At 37.2% G+C, this 20,486-nt stretch overlaps 1 protein-coding gene across 6 annotated transcripts in view; it reads left to right on the top strand.

Annotated features, from left to right (window-relative positions):
• The window catches only part of clasp1a (cytoplasmic linker associated protein 1a), a 168,266-nt gene that overhangs the window by 102,640 nt on the left and 45,140 nt on the right, over positions 1-20,486 (top strand). For 3 of the 6 annotated variants that reach the window (XM_062067773.1, XM_062067772.1, XM_062067769.1), the window contains exons 20-24: positions 358-381; positions 3,517-3,624; positions 10,237-10,263; positions 13,589-13,753; positions 18,684-18,788. In XM_062067773.1, the coding sequence (XP_061923757.1) occupies positions 358-381; positions 3,517-3,624; positions 10,237-10,263; positions 13,589-13,753; positions 18,684-18,788 (429 nt within the window). Of the gene's footprint in view, positions 1-357; positions 382-3,516; positions 3,625-10,236; positions 10,264-13,588; positions 13,754-18,626; positions 18,789-20,486 lie in introns of all 6 variants that reach the window. The other 3 variants (XM_062067768.1, XM_062067770.1, XM_062067771.1) reach the window with 3 other exon arrangements.

Below are 20,486 nucleotides of genomic sequence, written 5' to 3'. Positions count from 1 at the left end.
ACTTGTTATGGAAGTGCTAAAAACTACAACATGGCGAGAGGGGAGAAGTCGTAGTTGATCAGTCGATCTGTAAAGCATAATCTATGCAAAATTTTGACAATGGAACCACCATTACATGTTATGTCAACAACAAGGAAGTGTTTTAAATGTAGAAAAAAATCTGCTTTAGGGAAAAATAGGCATCCGATGTAATGAAAGTAGGCTGAAATTTTACTAACTTGTTAGCTAACACTACTTATACATTAGTCAATATTAGTACATGCTAACCACATTGAGGCTGACTTCCTGCATAAAGCATCACTAATTTTACTTCTTCTCTCACTCATTGCTGCATCTCCTTTCTTTAATGCCCTAAAGATGGCACCCCTGGTAAAAGTGATGGTAAGACTTACTGTATGTGTGTATGCAAACTGTACTAACTATTTTGTCAGTCTTCCTGTCAGCTGTGTTTACATCCTACCTTGTCCTCTTTGTACGTGTCTTTATATCTAATGGTATTGCATTTGTCCCTTTCAGTCCAAATGACTGAAGGCAATGTTGAAGTGCATGAATTGTCTGCATGGACTTGCACTTTCCACCAAGCCAGACAACTGTTTTAAAAATATTAACATTATTATTCCACTTCTCACACAAAAATCGAAACTCCATTATGTCTCGATGAATTCTGGTGTCATATTTTAGACTTTGAGAAAGCTTTTTATTGTCATTTTTACTTCTTTCGAAAATTATGTACGGTAATTTTCTTTTAAAAAGTGGGTGCGAACAAGTTGTTATGCCACCTAGCAGCCAAAAGACCTATTGGGAAGGTTCTTTCACCAACCATTCTCTAAACTTACACCTAAAATTTTAAACTAAAAAGGCCTTTGGGACTTGTCAAGTTGCCTCCAGTGTTTATTTCTCTTAATTATTTCTTAAGTATATTACAGACTTCCCTGTTTGGTTGGTAAACAAAATGTGATTTTCTGTTTTATGTTTCAATGTCCATAACTTTTTCTAATGAACCTTTGTTTGTTCTCCAGGTTGTGTTTTTCTGAACCCTCATCTAGGTCTTCTTCATTGTGGTCCCAGAGGCTCTTTCCCGTTCTTTACATCAGGGCTGTCCAAAGTGCTTTTCCGGGGCTGTTTTCAGCCCACGGCTTATTTTTCGTTTGCCATGGCATATTTAAATAATATTTAAAAGACAGAATGCTCCAAAAAAATGTTGAAGGTTGCAAGATATCACATTAATCAATACGCACTATTTGCTTCACCAACTGTAACAAGAATCAGATGTAGGCTGATTTACTTGAAAGATTCTGTGGAATCCACTAATGTCGACAACAAATGTGAGAACCAAATGTGTCATTTTTATTAAGTATAAGTCAGTTTATGTCGTGGAAACGCACTTTTCTTCTACACCTGCAAAGGATGTGAATGATGCAACTTCTTGTGGACCATGTGACTTGCGGCATATTCCAAATTTTTCAGAGTGGGTATGTGTTAGGGTAACAGAAGTGAGTGAAAACCTAGGAACACAACCAAACTGTGAAATTGTGAATGGCTGGCGTGGCTCGGTTGGTAGAGCGGCTATGCCATTAACTTGAGGGTTCCAGGTTCGAGCCCCGCTTCCGCTATCCTAATCACTGCCATTATGTCCTTGGGCACTTTACCCACCTGCTCCCAGTGCCACCCACATTGGTTTGAATGTAGCTTAAAGATGTAGATAATGGGTTTCATGATCTAAAGCGCTTTCTCTCTACAGAGAAAAGCGCTATATAAAAATAATTCACTTCCCTTCACTTCTTGTTTTTTCAGAAAATAATATAATATTTAAAGATATATACACATGTCAGAAGGGTTTAAAGGGGAAATGCAGTTTTTTGACATTTTGCCAATTATTCACAATCTTTTTGTAAGACAAGCACCCACGTTTTTTTTTATTTTTTATGTATTATAACGAGTAAATACATTTGAGAAAAAGTCTGCTTATAATGGAGCCTTTGGGAGTCGCTTTATTCTGCCTATAAAGCGCTTCAAACATTTCCAAACAATTCCATCAAAGTTTTATAGACACACTGTAAGTATATATGTAATGTAGTAACAGGAAAATTCATAATACATGTAATATTGACATATTTTGCTCATTTTAAGCATATTGCGGGGGCATTTATTTCTTGGACTCATCCCAACGTTTTCCTTCAACTACAACTCATGCAGACATCATCAGAGAGCCAACAAACATAATAAAACATCACTTACTTTTCAATGTCCTACTGGGATGCTGACTGTTAGGATGTTGATATATTCCCGTACAGATGAAGAATTACTTATAAACCTTGCGAAGGGTAAAACGGGTGGGTACAAACCAACGTCTTTCGTGGGTCTTTCTCGCCCTCCCAGGGTCTAAATTGGCTGTCGAAGTTGACCAACTTCTCACTTTATGCCCACTTCATTGTACTATCAATGTGAGAAGCATGATTTATAATCTAGAATTACTTTTCACAAACTCCGAGGTGAAAAAGCAGCTCACCAGCCAATGATGTCAATACAGCAGCATTAAGTAAATTGCCGCTAAATGTAGGTCCATAACGTTAACGCTCATAATAAAAGTATTGCAATTACTTGGTTAATATTAAGGTCACACAATTGAAATTGAATATTTTTGGCACTTTTTGAAAATATATTCATTGGGTTTTATGGTCGGAATAAAGGCAACAGGCACAATAACGTCACGGCTCCCATTTGGCTCTATTGTAAGCAGACTTTTATTTACGTGTTACAATGCATAAAAAAGACATCTGCGTTCTTGTCTCTCATAAGGATTGGGAGTTATAAGCAACATTTAAAAAAGTGCAGTTCCCCTTTTAATCATTAATTAATTAAGAAGTCCAATTTTAGGAAGCAGGGAAAGGCAATAGCAATGTCTCCTGTTTGTTTAAAGACAGTTTTTAAATTGTATTTATTAAATCATGCAATCACATCAATATGCAGGACACTCTGCTTTAAAAAAATAAAAATAAAAAAAAAATAATAATATATATATATATATATATATATATATATATATATATATATATATATATATATATATATATATATATATATATATATATATATTTTGTATTTCCTTGAGACGCAAATAGCACTGATTCGGAGGAATGGTCCGTTAAATATCATATGAACACACAAGTTAATAAAGATAATTGCACAAATGGAAGAAAACCAATTCAAAAAACCTTTATTATCCAACCCTTCTGCTTATGTCAATGTGTCAGCAGCAATGTCTTATTTCAGGTTTTGTTGCGACTCAGACAATGCAGTTACATCAACTTGAAGGGGTTCCACTGCCTTAACTTGTTTTCATATTTAGACCTGCTTTAGGTCGAGTTAGTTGTAGAAGTTAAATTGTTGTACGTGCATGTTTGGACAGTCCTGGTTTGGAGGAAGGGTTAAATAAATACTCGTTGGCATAGAATTGAAGCTCACTTGTCTTCTTGTTCTCCCTTCACTCCCATCATACACTCCTCACTGATCCAGGTCGGGTTCGTACCAGAAGGCAAAGTTCTGGGAGTGCAAGCGGGTCCAGTACTACAGTGGTGGACCGTAGAGGGCGCAGTCGAGCCAAAGTGGTGTCCCAGTCCCAGCGTATGTAAACTACTTTTCTTACAAAAACACTTTGACTCACATTGTTTTCTGATACATTTCACTCTTCTTAGGGCGTCAGCCTATTTATTGACCTTTTGTGTAGGCATGACTTTGTTTCTGTCGAAACACATTCTTCATTAACAAGTGTGTGTGTACATAGTGTGTGTTTGTTTGAAGTTTGAATATGCCTTTGTTTGTAGAATAGTGTTTCCTCTAGCTTTACAGCTTTGTAGGCGGGGCTCAAAAACATGCAGACACTATTGCAATCAGTCCTCTACAGTTATATCTCACAAACCTTCACAATAGAAATGCGATTGCATTTACCGTCTTTCAGACTATACGCTTATACGTTTTTCCAACACTTTGAATTCTGCGGCTTATAAACTGCGGCTAAATTAAGGTTTTTTTTCTTCCCTTACGTCCATAATGTTTTGTATTCAACAAACAGTTTTCATATTACACTGACAGAGACACTGAAATGGTGTTACTATGCATGATATGGCACCATCTTTTGGACGAGTTTGCTCACTGCAGGTGCTGCGGGTTGAAAAATGTACTTCCTGTTTTGTGCCTTGAACCGGAAGTATAACTATCCATAGCGTTCCTGCTCAAAATAATTATTAATGTATCACTTAAATCAACGTTTGTAAGTTTTACAATATAACTAAAACAATTCATACTTACTAAGCCGTCCATTGTGTGATGTCTGTCAGATTGTTTTCATACATTATTGTACGCACTCTCGTAGTGCAATCAAGCTAGCATTGTTAGCATTCGCATATATGCTAACTAGGGCTGCAACAACTAATCGATTAAAATCGATTATAAAAATAGTTGGCGATTCATTTAGTCATTGATTCGTTAGATCTATGCTATACGCATGCGCGAAGGCAATTTTTTTTTTAAATTTTTGTATTTATTTAAAAAAAAATATTTTTTTTTTATAAACCTTTATTTATAAACTGTAACATGTACAAACAGCTGAGAAACAATAATCAAAATAAGTATGGTGCCAGTATGCTGTTTTTTTTCAATAAAATACTGGAAAGGATAGAAATGTAGTTTGTCTCTTTTATCCGAGTATCAATCGATTAATCGAAGTAATAATCGACAGATTAATCGATTATCAAATTAATCGTTAGTTGCAGCCCTAATGCTAACACGTTTACAAGTGTGTATGTATATACATATGTACAGTATATATGTATGTGTATATATGTGTATATGTATATATACATATGTATATGCATATATAAATGTATATGTATATATAAGTATGTATATGTGAATGTGTATGTGTATATATGTATATGGAATTATGTATATTTACCCCGTCTTCCGCCCGAATGCAGCTGAAATAGGCTCCACGCCCCCCGCAACCCTGTAAGGGACAAGCGGTAGAAAATTGATGGATGGATATATGTAAGTTTGTGGGGCGGTATAGCTCGGTTGGTAGAGCGGCCGTGCCAGCAACTTGAGGGTTGCAGGTTCGATCCCCGCTTCCGCCATCCTAGTCACTGCCGTTGTGTCCTTGGGCAAGACACTTTACCCACCTGCTCCCAGTGCCACCCACACTGGTTTGAATGTAACTTAGATATTGGGTTTCACTATGTAAAGCGCTTTGAGTCACTTGAGAAAAAGCGCTATATAAATGTAATTCACTTCACTTCACTACCCCGCCTTCCGCCCGAATGCAGCTGAGATAGGCTCCAGGCCCCCCGCAACCCTGTAAGGGACAAGCGGTAGAAAATGGATGGATGGATATATGTAAGTTTGTATATGTATGTATATATGCTTATGTATGTATATATGCTTTTGTATGTATATATGCATATTATATGTATATATACATGTATGTATATAAATATATGCATATATACATGTATGTATATGCATATACTGTGTATATATATGCATATATATGCATATTTACATGTTTTATATGAATATATACATGTTGTATATGTGTATATGAATATATACATGTTGTATATGTATATATGAATATATACATGTATGTATATATGCATATATACATGTATTTGTATATATATGCATATATACATGTATGTATATGTATATATACATGTATGTATACATGCATATATACATGTATATATGTATATATGCATATATACATGTATGTATATGTATATATGCAAATATACATGTATGTACTGTATATGCATATACACATGTGTGTATATATATGCATATATGTATATATATACATGTGTGTATATATATGCATATATGTATAAATGCATGTATATGAATATATGTACATATGCATTTGTATGAATATATGCATATATATGTATATATGCATGTGTATGTATATGTATATATATGCATGTATATGTATATATGTCGAAGATTTTTTACAATCAGATAATATATGTAAAAAAAAAAGTTTTTTCTAAAATTTGGTGGGTGTGGCTTAAATACTGGTGCGCTCTATAGCCCGGGATATACAGTACTTGACCTTAGTCCGCGGTGATGTACCCCCTGATACAAAAATAGAGGAAACACTTTCTATGGTGTGCGTGCGTGCGTGTACGTATGTGTGTGCGTGCGTGTTTAAACATGACTCACAACCATTTAAAGTGTGGGCCCTATGATTTCTGTAATGCAGGTACTGTGGATAATTAGAAATAGACAAAGTATTTACAAAGTAAAAAATTCTACAGTGGTACCTCAGTTTTCATTTTCCATTTTTTATTTAATTCAATCAATATAAAAAAAAATACATTAAAATAATTTTGAATGAAAAAAAGCATATAGAAGTCTCAACTTGTATCTGCCACCAATTTATAAAAAATAGCTTTTCAACTAAAAAAAAAAAATAAAGCCACTGTTTTTATTTCATAACTTACAAGTTTTATATTTTCATCATAATGATTAAAAACATTTTATTCCGGAAAAAGATTTACATTGTTTTGTTCACTGTCAAGTCCGTTTTGATAGGATTGTTCTGTGTGCTTTAAACATGTATATTTTTTCATCAGATTGACGTCCCACTGGGGTGAGTTTTCCTTGCCCGTATGTGGGCTCTGTACCGAGGATGTCGTTGTGGCTTGTACAGCCCTTTGAGACACTTGTGATTTAGGGCTATATAAATAAACATTGATTGATTGATTGATTGATCAGTTCATTATATTTTGATAAGTGTTTAAATGTTAGGTTTGCTGAATGACTCTTAGATTTATAAAGCGCTTGTCTAAACACTTAAACGATTTACAGTGAGAACTAAGAAGCCATCATTCATTCACTCCTCATTCACATATGGTGGTAATAAGCTACATTTCGAGTAACGTATGCGCTAACCGAAAAGAAAATGCAAAATTCGATTTGTGTTTTTTAGGCACTTCCCCACACTTCAATGCAAAATGACAGCTAAGGAACAATCAGTAAATTAATACAAAATTAGTGTTTCCTTTACCTTATGTAAAATAGCAAAAGTTTTCGATATTTTTTTACCTTTGTAGAATGTATTTATGATTTCCGTGACACATTTTGCCTCAATTATAATCATAATCTTTTGTTCTTTAAATCACAGCTCCTTCAACATAAACTGAGTTGTATTAGTATTTAAGGATAACGTACTAAACATCAAACCATCTTTTGATTTTAATAAATTCATTCTTAACCGCCTCTATGAAATTTTTACTATGTTGTCCAAATATTGAAATGGAGGTTCCAAATAAAATATACTCAATCATTTCAGAAAATATCATAGTTACATCATTAACATACATAAAAAAAATAGTGTATGTCCAAAGACTGATTATTGTGGCTGTTTTCATAAAGTTTAGACAAATACTAAATCATACGAAAACTGACTCATTTTTTTTTCATAAGAAATAATGTGAATCCACTTATTTCACTCCAGAAACCTAAAAATTGGAAAACAAAACACATTTTATAAAGCATAGTTATAGTTTTATATGCAGAAAACAATGTAAAACACATAAATGATACATTGAATAAATAAATATTTTACATCACATTTACCTAATGTTAAATACTTGTGTTACTAGTTCTTTCCTAAATTCAATTGTGGTTCTCAACTTCTTTATCAAAGTGCTGACACTCAAAATTATTTGTTTTGCAAACATTCTATTTTGCAGTTTTACTCAATAAAAAAAAAAAGTACAGGGACTGACTTTTTTGTTTCGGCACACCATTCCGCAGAATGATACGCGGACAAACAGGATACGATCGTTCCTTGCTACGTGGCGCTTTAAATGTTGCAGCTTCACTACATTGCGGATTTAAAAAAACAAACAAATTGCAACATTTTTAATCAAAATTAAGTGTTACATTTTATTTGGGTATTGTTTGTTTTACAGGGCAATATTTGTCTTATTTTTGGGGTAACGGTATTGTAGATACCGCAGTATTGCAGTTTCAAAATCATCACAATAATGCCATGACTTCTGGTATGAAATTAAGACTTAGTGACTGTAGTTTTTTTTCTGCCGCTTTTGCATTGGCCAGTTTAAAAAATAACTACATCTCCCAAAATCCTCTGCGCAGCGCGGGACTAGAGGGCGGGACTGTAAGGTGGGGTCGTGAAATGCAGTAAAGGGGAGATACGGAGGAAGCATGCGGGAGAAGTGAGATCGGAGTAGGACATTTCCTGAAGATTTCATCAAAATCCATCCATAACATTTTGAGTTATGTTGGTAACAAACAGACAAACATCCTCTGGCGAAAACAGAGGAGGTCTGTCTACTAAAGCTCTACCTTCGTCTCAAGCATTTCGAAGGCGACACAGACCGGGTCACGGTGCACCGCCGTGGAGGGAAAGCGTTTGCGGGAAATATGAGAAGCTACTTATATATTACCTGGAAAATATTTTTGAGGCCAAATGGTCAAATAGAAACAGTGGATGTGTCCGCTAAATTCTTTGCACTTAAAAATACATATTTTTAGTAATAATTATGATTACAACATTTGAGGATTTTGTTTGTCTTTGATTACACTAAGTGTGTTTATCATAATAATCCCTGCCACTTCATTTTACACACTGTGGCATTTTCACCAAATGGTTTTGTTTTTTTGGACAATTCCACAAAAATACCGTACCGTGGCCTTAATACCGTAATAATATCATACCGTGAGATTTTTATATCGTTACAGCTCTACTTATTTTTGATAAATAACTCCCGTCCGAAGTTCCATTTTCTGGTTAAAGGTGAACACTGCTATGTAAACAACACATAATCCTGGCGCTACTCTATTTTCAGTGTAACAATTTCAATCTGACCAATTTTCGGCAGAATAACTTTTGATCTACTTTATCTACAGCCCCTGCCTCATCAATAACATTCATCTCTGATGAGACTTTGACGCGAGCGATATCAACACTCGGCATGGCTCATCACACTAATGGGGACGGCGTGGCGAAGTTGGGAGAGTGCAATCTGAGGGTTGCTGGTTCAATCCCCACCTTCTACCATCCTAGTCACGGCCGTTGTGTCCTTGAGCAAGACACTTCACCCTTGCTCCTGATGGGTGGTGGTTAGCGCCTTGCATGGCAGCTCCCGCCATCAGTGTGTGAATGTATGGGTGAATGTGGAAATAGTGTCAAAGCGCTTTGAGTTCCTTAAAAATTTAGAAAAGCGCTATACAAGTATAACCATTTACTAACTATCAGCTATCAACAAATTTCTAGTCAAAGTAAAGATGAACTCTTTAGATGCACTTCATCTTCGAAATAAATGGGTTGTACTTGTATAGAAATCAATAACACAGCTTGGACGCGATCATTGTGGAAGCACCATGCAGGCACATAATGCTAACGTCAAAGCTAACTATCGTAGCCGCAAGGGTCAAGGTGACCCAAGTTTTTGCAGGACACACACGCCGGTGGTTTCACAAATGGAAGTTCTAACTCAGAGGAATTACCCTGGGTGTGATGAAGTATTTCCGCAAAGTGGTCGTGTTGTAGTGGCCGTGCGACGGCCATAGCAATGACTGTTGGAGGATCCTCTGGGCTACCGGTAAATCCTGTTATCTACAACAGAAACTCACCCAAAGCTATAATATTTGGTGAAATGAGTGTAAATGTGACTATATGGGTGTTATTTCATATTTAGATGTTAAAAATGTATTTAGAAGGTCCTAAACAGTTTTTTTATGCTCTATGAAAATATTGGATTTATTGATAATAATCCCACTTCTGCGATAAATAAGGGACTTGTTACACACAATGTGTGAGCGTACGATAACCGAGACGATATTTAAAAACCAGGACAGAAATGTGGAATGTTTGTCTAAAACACGGATCATATGAAGAATGAGGCTTTTCGAAAACTTGGTGCCACTGTACATGATTTTTTTCTTCAATCTTAGCCAAATGTTGTTAAAAACTGGTCGATAAAAGTTCATACATTTCTATAAAAATAAAAAAAACACCTCAGAAATATGTTGCTGACTTTCTAAATTCCATTTTTAGGTTGTGATGTTTTGAAATTAAAGACAGAATAATATTGATCTGTCATAAAAATCTGCTAGATTTCATAGGGCCCAAAGAGTGCATGCTGCATATTAAACCCTTTCTCTCATTTTGATGTCCAATTGTTGCCGATTGCTTCCATCACTCAGGATCCAGATCAGCCAATCCCATCAGTGGTAAGGGTCATCCAATCACCAGCTGGATGGCTAAAGCACTGTCCCTTAGACAAACCACATTGCATGTTGTCTCCTCCATTTTTGCACTTTACTTTCACTTCACTGCATGCTGTTTTTGTTTTTGTGTTAAGTAACCTGAAAATGTTTCTTCTTAGCAATTCCCTTGATTTTTTTCTGTAACTATTGTTTGCTAACAGTCATGTCCCTTTAAACACTACCTACGGCTAAAATAATATAATATATACCCTGTGTGTACTGTACGTCAACACTGACTCATCTCCATTGATTCCCTGTTTTACACTCATTTGTTGTTGAAGTCACATTAATCCTTTTGTTATATTTACATGAAGTAAACCGAAGACCAATCGTCATAGTCAAGAAAAGAGGTTGCAAAGTCCAAGCGTTTCGGGTATATTGTGGATATATTAAAGTACGTCTTGCTTACGTAATCACAACATCCTGTTACGGCAGTGCTGTTTCTGTAATGTCTTTCAGTGGCCGAATTTTCAGTGCATCATTAGTCAATGGTGCATAAATAATAGGCTATATATATTCATTCATACAAGTCATTACTTTACATGGTTTCACATAAAAGACCCTCATTTTTAATGTGTGGTGTTTTTTTTTTTGTAGTGATGCACCACAATCAATTTAATAGTAGCGGAACCCTGCGTACTAATGTTATGTACTTGATTTTAGCATGGTGGTACCTTGGGATACGAGTTTCTGGTTCTGTAACACAGCCCGTACCTCAAAAAACTCCATTGAAAATTTGAACGGAATTAAAATCAATTTAATTGGGGCTTCACCACGACGGACCGATACAGGGTCCACATCACTGCAGATGTCGCACTGATCTGACTGTTGATCTCACGATCCACTCTTCACTCACCCGTGAACAAGACTCTGAGGTACTTGAACTCCCCCACTTGGGCCAAGATCTCCTTCCCAACCCTGAGATGGCACTCCACCCTTTTCAGGGCCAGAACTATGGACTCGGACTTGGAGGTGCTGATTTTCATCTCAGTCGCTTCACACTCTGCTGTAAACCGATCCAGTGAGAGCTGAATATCCTGGCCAGATAAAGCCATCAGGACCACATGATCTCCAAAAAGCAGAGACCTATCTCTGCAGCCACCAAACTGGATCCCCTCAACATCCTGACTGCACCTAGAAATTCTGTCCATAAAAGTTATGAACAGAATTGGTGCAGCCTCAGGCGGAGTCCAACCCTCACTGAAAACGAGCCTGACTTACTGCCGGCAATGCGGACCAAGCTCTGACACCCATCATACAGGGAACGGACCGCCACAATCAGGCAGTCAGATACCCCATACTCCCAGCAGGACCTCCTGAGGGACACGGTTGATTGCTTTCTCCAAGTCCACATAACACTTATAGACTGGTTGGGTAAACTCCCATTCTCCCTCGAGGATCCTGCTGAGAGTATAGAGCTGGTCCACAGTTTCACGACCAGGACGGAAACCACACTGCTCCTCCTCAATCCAAGGTTCGACTATCCAGCGTAGCCTCCTCTCCAGTTCTTATCCAAGACAGCCCCACAGCATCCAGAGCCTTAAGGAACTCTGGGCGGATCTCCTCGGGCCCTGCCACCTAGGAGCTTTCTAACTACCTCGGCAACTTCAGCTCCAGAAATAGGAGAATCCACCACAGATTCCCGAAGCACTGCTTCCTCACAGGAAAACTTAACAGTGGGATTGAGGAGGTCTTCGAAGTATTCCCTCCACCGATCCCTAACATCCCGACTCGAGGTCAGTAGCACACCATCCACACTATACACGGTGTTGACAGTGCACTGCTTCCCCAAATTCCTCCCATGTCTGAGTTTTTGCCTGCGCGACCGCCAAAGCAGCGCACCGCTTGGCATTTTGGTATCTGTCCACTGCCTCTGGAGTCCCACGAGCCAAAAGGACCTGATAGGACTCCTTCTTCAGCTTGACGTCATCCCTTACTGCTGGTGTCCACCAGCATAAAGCATTTAATTAGCTAAAAGACAGCTCGTAAACCGAGGTACCACTTATACCTATGCTGCTACTTGGTCCCTAAACTTTCCTATAACAGGGAAAAAATATTTATTTCCATTGTGAAACAGAGCAAGATTTTTTTTTTAATTATGTTTGCCATCCTTAAATGTCAAAGCTTGATGACAGTAATTGATGAATAATTGAAAAACATACCCCTGCAACAGATCGCTTTCCAACATTATCTGTAAACAGATTGGTGTACTTCCATGAGAGCTATATTCCAAAATGTTATATATTCATTTTTGTCGTTCAAATTTTACACACAACCTCCCATAACATCGCCTTTTTGAAAAGTTTTTCAGAATTAATAAAAATAAAATAAAGTACAAAATGATGTCCAAAAGTATTCACATCTTTTGCATTGAAACTCAACATTGTGCGAAGGTATTTGCTCATTAGAGCTTAACAACTTTTACCTGTAACGACATAATTATGAAAATTCTTGTTGATTAATAGAAAATGTAAACATATGGGAATTTCCTACTACCGTATTTTCCGGACTATAGAGCGCACCGGTATATAAGCCGTACCCACGAAATTATAATTTTTTCCCCCCATATATTAACTGCACCGGACTATAAGCCGCACATACACACACACATATATACAAGTTGTGAAATTAGATATTTACACAGGAAACAATTAAGGTATGTAAATAAAGATTTACAAAAATGTTTCTAACGGGGCCTGTAACATGGAAAACAAACAAAACAGAAAAGTAATTGTCATGGACCCACAAGCAGCAGAAGCTAACTCTCCAATCAGCTAAACAGACTTAATAATTCCACGGTGCCGTTTTGGTTAATTTATTGAGGAATTTGTGAAACTGAAACAAAACAAAAAGAATGCCATTGTAAGTTAATAATACTAACACAGACACGTGTAAATGTATTAGCTACTGCTAACGATGTTAACTTGATTACATTTTAAAAGCACGTAAAAATACATGAAAACAAGACTATCAAACATGTGACGGTTTAGTAAGTATGACTTGTTTTATTTATATTGTAAAACTTACAAACCTTGCTTAAAGTGAAAGATGGTGCCATAGCACAAACAATAACACACCTTTTCAGTCTCTCTGTTGGTGTTACTACTGTGTCGGTTGTATACAAAACATTATTATGGCCATTAGAGAAGAAAAATCCATTGATTAGCCTTACCTTTGTAGAAGGTGTTCAGAGCTTGGTAAAAAAAAGTACTAAATTACTACTTTTTATTGGAATGTGAGAATATTGTCCATGCTACGATTTTCTTAGCATGTCTTTTCTTGTACACAGCTGGCAGTCGCTCCAGCTCCCCAGGAAAGCTGCTTGGACACGGCAGCCATGGTCGCGTCCCTCGCACCACAGTGTCCGTGTCCAACACGCCAGCTGACAAGCGCAGCAGGATCCCTCGCAGCCAAGGATGCAGCCGAGAGACTAGCCCGAGTCGCCTTGGCATAGGTATGATCAGGACACACACAACTGTTATGAAGCAGGACCTTTATTTGCGTCTTTGACAAAGTATACCTGAAAGTCACACAATGTATCATTTATCAACCGATTCAAACAGGTCAATCAACCATAACAATTTTCCACATCCCCAAATGTTTAATTTGTCATAAAATAAAATTTTCCCATTATTTTTCCATAACTGGATTTCTCGTTGGTCTTAAATAGTCTTACTCCGTCCACAATTCTTAACATATTCAAACCATTCAGGACATAGAGCACTCTCGGTACTTAGTGCCATTTTGCCAGGTGTTAGAACGCTAACTGTTTGCATTTTAGCTATTCTCATTTTGAAATAGTACAAACCTACATTGCATGACGTAAAATGATGATATAACTGCTGCAGCACATTTAGTACTAGCACTTTTTTGCTAAGCGATCGCATTGTAACTGTTATCATTTTAGCCATTCTTCTCATTTTGAAATAGTATAAAGCTAAATGACATGACGTAAAATCCCAATATAACTGCTGTAGCACTTTAAGTACTAGCACTCTTTTGCTTGGCAATTGCATGCTAACTGTTAGCATTTTAGCCATTCTCCACATTTTGAAATATTATAAACTTACAGGATATAAAATCACAATATTACTACTGTAGTACATTCAGTATGTAGCACTCTCTTGGTAGGTAATAGCTTGATAACTGTTAGCATTTTAGCCATTTTTCTCATTTTGAAATACCGTAGTATAAACCGACATGACATGACCTAATCATGATATATTGTAACTGCTGTAGCACTTTCACTACTAGCGCTTTTTTGCTTGGTGATCACATGCTAATATTTAGCATTTTAGCTATTTTCTTCATCTACAGGACAGGGTATAAAATAACAATATGACTACTGTAGTACATTCAGTACATAGCACTCTCTTGCTAGGTGATAACATGCTAACTGTTAGCATTCTAGCCATTCTTCTCATTGTGAAATAGTATAAACCTATTTTGCATGATTTAAAATCTCAATGTCAACAAACAAGTCTTGCTTTTCTTTTACTGTGAAACAGAAATTGGTGGAAACAACCTTCTTACCTGTTATTGACTATGGAGATGTGTTGTACATGAATGCTACTGCTGGTTGTCTCCACAAGCTGGATAGTGTGTACCACGGTGCACTGAGATTTATCACCAACTGCGCTCCCCTTACTCACCATTGCGTATTATACTCAATGGTTAACTGGACATCTTTATGTGCTCGACGCCTCAATCATTGGTATGTTTTCATCTACAAAACCATTCTGGGTATCACTCCATCTTATCCGTCTTGTCTTTTAACAAAGAAACAAGGAAGTCACAATGTTCGTTCAATGAATGTTCTGCAATTTGTCGTCCCCAAAGTAAGAACTGAACTGGGCAAGAAAGCATTTAGGTTTTCAGCAGCGAAGGCTTGGAATAACCTACAATCGAATATTAAACTTCAAACCCTTGTTACGTTGAATCAGTTTAAAGCTTCTGTGAAAGGACTGCAGTCTACCTTGTCTGTATGCACATGTGTTATGTGAGCAAGTTTTAATGTTGTAAATGTGATGTTTTATGTATTTGTTTACTGTTTTTAATGTAACCTTGCTGCTGCCCTCTTGGCCAGGTCTCCCTTGGAAAAGAGATCTTTGATCTCAATGGGATTTTACCTGGTTAAATAAAGGCTAATAAATAAATAAATAAAATGTAACTAAATTGGCCCTAGTGTGTGAATGTGAGTGTGAATGTTGTCTGTCTATCTGTGTTGGACCTGCGATGAGGTGGCGACTTGTCCAGGGTGTACCCCGCCTTCCACCCGAATGCAACTGAGATAGGCTCCAGCAACCCCCTCGACCCCAAAAGGGACAAGCGGTAGAACATGGATGGATGGATGGATGGATGTAACTACTATATCACTCTGCACAGCAATCTCTTGTTAATCTATATGCTAGCCATTCCCATTTTGAAATAATATAAGCCTACATGACATGATGTAAAATCACGATATACCTGTAACTGCTGAAGCACTTGCTCTCCGGCGCGCTCTTTTGCTAGGCGATAGCATTTTAACTGTTTGCATTTAATTTTTCCACATCATTTTGAAATAGTATCAGCCTACATGACATGATGTCTATGGTTGTTGTCATTAATCCAGGTCATTGTATTCTGAGGGCATTTAATCAATCACACTTAGAATAGACTCGATCTGACAAATTCAAGTCTATGAGCATTAAGTGAAGAAGCCTGCTTGAATGAAAGGTGAAACGTCTTCTAAGACAAATTGAACAGTCCAGTTGCAATGAATTGAATGCCCTGAGGATACATGACATGATGTAAAATGACGATATAACTGCTGTAGCACTTTCAGTACTTGCTCTCTTTTGCTAGGCTGTGAGCATTTGAGCCATTCTCCGTATTTTTTTAAATAGTTTAAACTTACATGACATAATGTAAACTCACAATATAAATGCTGTAGTACTTGCAGTGCGTAGCACTCTTTTCTAGGTTATAACATGCTAACTTAGCATAGTGGCCATTACTGTATACTTTCACTTTACATTGGACACCTTAATGACTTCCATGCTTATTTTTTACATTCCAAACATGCCCACTACATAATTCCACATTTTCCATGACCAGAATCCCCACATTCTTCAACTTTTTTCAATTCTTGAATTTCTACAGCATTTAAGTTTGGTTTTAGCTCTTCAAAAGTCACACTTTATTTTTGCCAATCGAGCCCACTAATTTATTAAATATTATTTGTTACATTATACAGAATACGTTGAACAGACTGATGACAAGTCAGCACAGGTTGTGGCTGGAGCATGATGGCGAAGACTGCTCCTTGCCACTAACCATGAGACTTTCATTATTTGACTTGTTCTCCCCGTGACTGCGTGGGTTCCCTCTGGGTACTCCGGCTTCCTCCCACCTCCAAAGACATGCACCTGGTAATAGGTTGATTGGCAACACTAATTTGGCCCCAGTGTGTGAATGTGAGTGTGAATGTTATTTGTCTATCTGTGTTGGCCCTGCGATGAGGTGGACACTTGTCCAGGGTGTACCGCTCCTTCCGCCCGAGTGCAGCTGAGATAGCCTCCAGCACCCCCGTGACCCCGAGAGTAACAAGCAGTAGAAAATGGATGGATGGGTGTACTTCAGATTATCAGAAACTGATATGAGGGTTTTAAGGTTGAGGTCTGATCATGACTCCACATTAATACTGACTGTAGTGTTGCCCCCTACTGGTGTAAATGTACAACGAATACAACTGGTGGTATACAACTAATGACATTTTCTTTGACTATAGGTACAGTTATAAGGAGATTCATATGGCCCCATTCATTGTGATTTACCTGGCACATTAAACGTGACAAATTGGAGGGGTGCAGTTTAGCCCCCAGGTGGCAGTAGAGTGTTGAATATCTTAAAATATGTATTGTGGCTATTTAAACTTTGACTACAGCGTCAGTTGCTATGTAGAGTGGTGCTTTCCATCATTTTTAGCAGACTGCATTGCAAAATGACTAACCCCCCACCTTCCTCTCACGCGAAAGCCACCCAGGAATAGGGTCATATGAATCCCTTCCCGTACTGTATAAGCAATGATTTATTTGTTAGCAAGTTGCATTTAGTACATCAGATGTTTGCATTTGTCAACATACCTAAAAAGGAGTAGGTAGAAGCAGATGTTATTTAATCCTAACCATTTTACATGGTATAGCAATTATTGATTGTTTGTTCACTTCTCTGTGTTTAAATGTCCCCTGTTTAACAGAATAAAGAGTGTGAAACAATAAATAGGTTATTAGTAGGGCTGTCGAAATTAAAAAGTTAACTCGTTATTAGTCACCAAAAAATATCGCATTTATAGTTTTTACACTTAGATTAATCATGAAACTTTATTTTTTTAAATTATGTAGTAATAGTAGCAACTTCCTTGTTAATTTACGGAATCCGGTCAACTTACTTTTTTTCATTTAACGAACTGTTCATGCAAGTGACGTCAAGGCCACATTAGGGCCTTTGTGCGTTTACACTGGAGTCTGATAAAGATCATATTTTACTTGCAGTGTTAACAGTCAGTTGGAAATAGTCCGATTTGGGCCACTATGGCACTCTGACCAAAACATTTGCATTTGTGTACAAATATTGGGCTCTTTTCCTAAGCAAATTGTAATTATGCGAGTGAGTAATCATGATTTATCCAAATTCCAAAATGTGAATAATTCGATTAAAAAAATAAAAATCCTTTGACAGCCTTAGTTATTGGTGATGTAAGGGGAAAGGTGTTTAAACCAGTATATATATATAAAAAAAAAAGAATATTACATTGATGGATTCCATCATCCAGCTATACGGGCGGTATAGCTCGGTTGGTAGAGTGGCCGTGCCAGCAACTTGAGGGTTCCAGGTTAGATCCCTGCTTCTGCCATCCAAGACACTGCCGTTGTGTCCTTGGGCAAGACACTTTACCCACCTTCTCCCAGTGCCACCCACACTGGTTTAAATGTAACTTAGATATTGGGTTTCACTATGTAAAAGCGCTTTGAGTCACTAGAGAAAAGCACTATATAAATATAATTCACTTCACATCATTAATTGAAAAAAAAAACAATTACATAAATAGATGATACATTATTTATCATCTTACATGTACAAAATGTATCACAGGATAACGCTTTAACTGAATACTGAACTGCCTCATGTTAGCAGTGCCAGCAGGAGGACTAATCAGACCACCACAGAAACCTGTTTGTTTTACATTTTGTCTAAAATGCTCTTCTCTTACTCTTGTCTCCCGTCTCCGCCCCTCTAACATGGATGCACACTGACAAGTCCATCTAACTGTGTTGTCCTCGCAGCCAGGCTGTGTGCTAAAAACGCTATTCTGCCTGCTGCTCTTCCCTACTGCACGCTAGCCCGGAGCCGCATTCCCCGTCCCAGCATGAGTCAAGGTTGCAGTCGCGATACTAGTCGCGAGAGCAGCCGCGACACCAGCCCTGCCCGGGGCTTCACTCCTCTGGGTGAGTACCTGAGTGTGTCATCCTGACATGACATGACATGACATGATATGACATGAGGACATGCTGCTTCAGCCCACCTCGTCCCAAAAAGTCCTCACATTGACGTCAAATACTATTCAAGACAAGTTCATGTACACTCATCATGAAAACCCAGTTTATTAGAAAAAAATACAAAACTATGAAGTATATGGCATCATAAGACAAAAAACAATACACAACACAGAAATCTAGAGACTTACATAACAATAAAGTCTAAGTGTCCATAATAGTAGATATGACTTTGAACTAGGGATGGGTACCTTTCAAATTGGAATTGATACCAAATACCTGAGAATCGATACCGGTACTGAATGCAGTCAAATTTCGGAACTATTGTGTGTGTTCATGTGTTAATAAATGCTAATTGTTTCAGAATAAAATCAATTTAAAAATGTTTTACATTCAAGAGTGAGCTGATAATAAATGTGCCATCCAGTTGATATGTCTTGCTTTTATTACACTTCAGAGTATCATTTGCAAGTGTTATATAGTATACTTTGCATACAGTTGCTATTTCAAGACATAAGATGGCAGTAGTGTACAGACTACAGTGTATTGCCGTAGTCAGGAAGTAGTAATTGCCATTAGGTTGAGTGTGCCAGTTTTTCCTTTTGTTGACTTCAACAAAGTGGTTATACTGTAAATATTACACACCAGATGTTTGATTAAATCTGCATCTTATTTGGCGAGCAAGTAACCTTGTTTTAATTTTTGTGCCTTTTGTTCTAAAACCATAGATCCCAGTAAGCGGGCTGGTCATTAATGTCTATTATATCTATTGCTCATTCATATCTACAAAGCTGTCGCACTGTGTGGATATTATTTTCTCTTCTGACTTATTAATCTACTAGCTAATTGAATCTTCTTAGCTGGTTACTCTCTGCTGTTTTGTAGAATGTATTATAGAAGGCATTTATTCTTTACTCGTTTCACTACTTCACATGTATGCTAGCCTTGCAGTTAGCATGGCTTTTCCTCCCTTTGTGTGTATCCGCGCTGGATCTGCGTTACTTTATTTAACATATTTAAATAATAGATATTTAGACATTTGTCCATCAATTCATTATCGTCCACGTCCCAATCATGGTGCATCTAAGAATCGATCATTCTCCCCCACCCTTGTTATATATATTATGGACACATCTAAATAATTTATACTTGCATACACTTTTTTTGAACTGATGATCTTAGCGTCTGCATTTGTTGAGAAATGTTTTCTACAGTCCCTAAAAATCTACAATCCCCCTTTTTGTTTGGGCTTTGCCATTGTTCTTTGTATTGGTCCATTTCATTAAATAACTCTAAACGGCAAAAAGAAAGTACCAGTTTCAGTCCGACATGATCACTAACTTGGCAGCGGATTAACATCTAAATGTCCTCCAATAAGTACACATGGTTGGTATTTTCTTGTATTTTAGTCAGGTCATTTACAAAAAGGTAAACATGGGAAGCTAAACATACGTGTATATGATAAATGTCCTTAATTGGGAGTATAAAACAGCATTTTTGTTAATATAAACTAGTATCAAATAGATAAGGTTGCATATTACTTACACATACAAAATCTCCAAGGCAGAACCATATTAGATAAGTATCCAGTAACAAAAGTGTCCTCGTAATTCAACTTACTGTGTCATGACTCATGAGCTTAACTTTATT

The sequence above is a fragment of the Entelurus aequoreus genome, linkage group LG13, assembly GCF_033978785.1.
Source record: "Entelurus aequoreus isolate RoL-2023_Sb linkage group LG13, RoL_Eaeq_v1.1, whole genome shotgun sequence".
Classification (NCBI taxonomy): domain Eukaryota; kingdom Metazoa; phylum Chordata; class Actinopteri; order Syngnathiformes; family Syngnathidae; genus Entelurus; species Entelurus aequoreus.
Note: the sequence above shows the minus strand (reverse complement) of the source record. Positions and strands in the feature narration are given on the sequence as shown.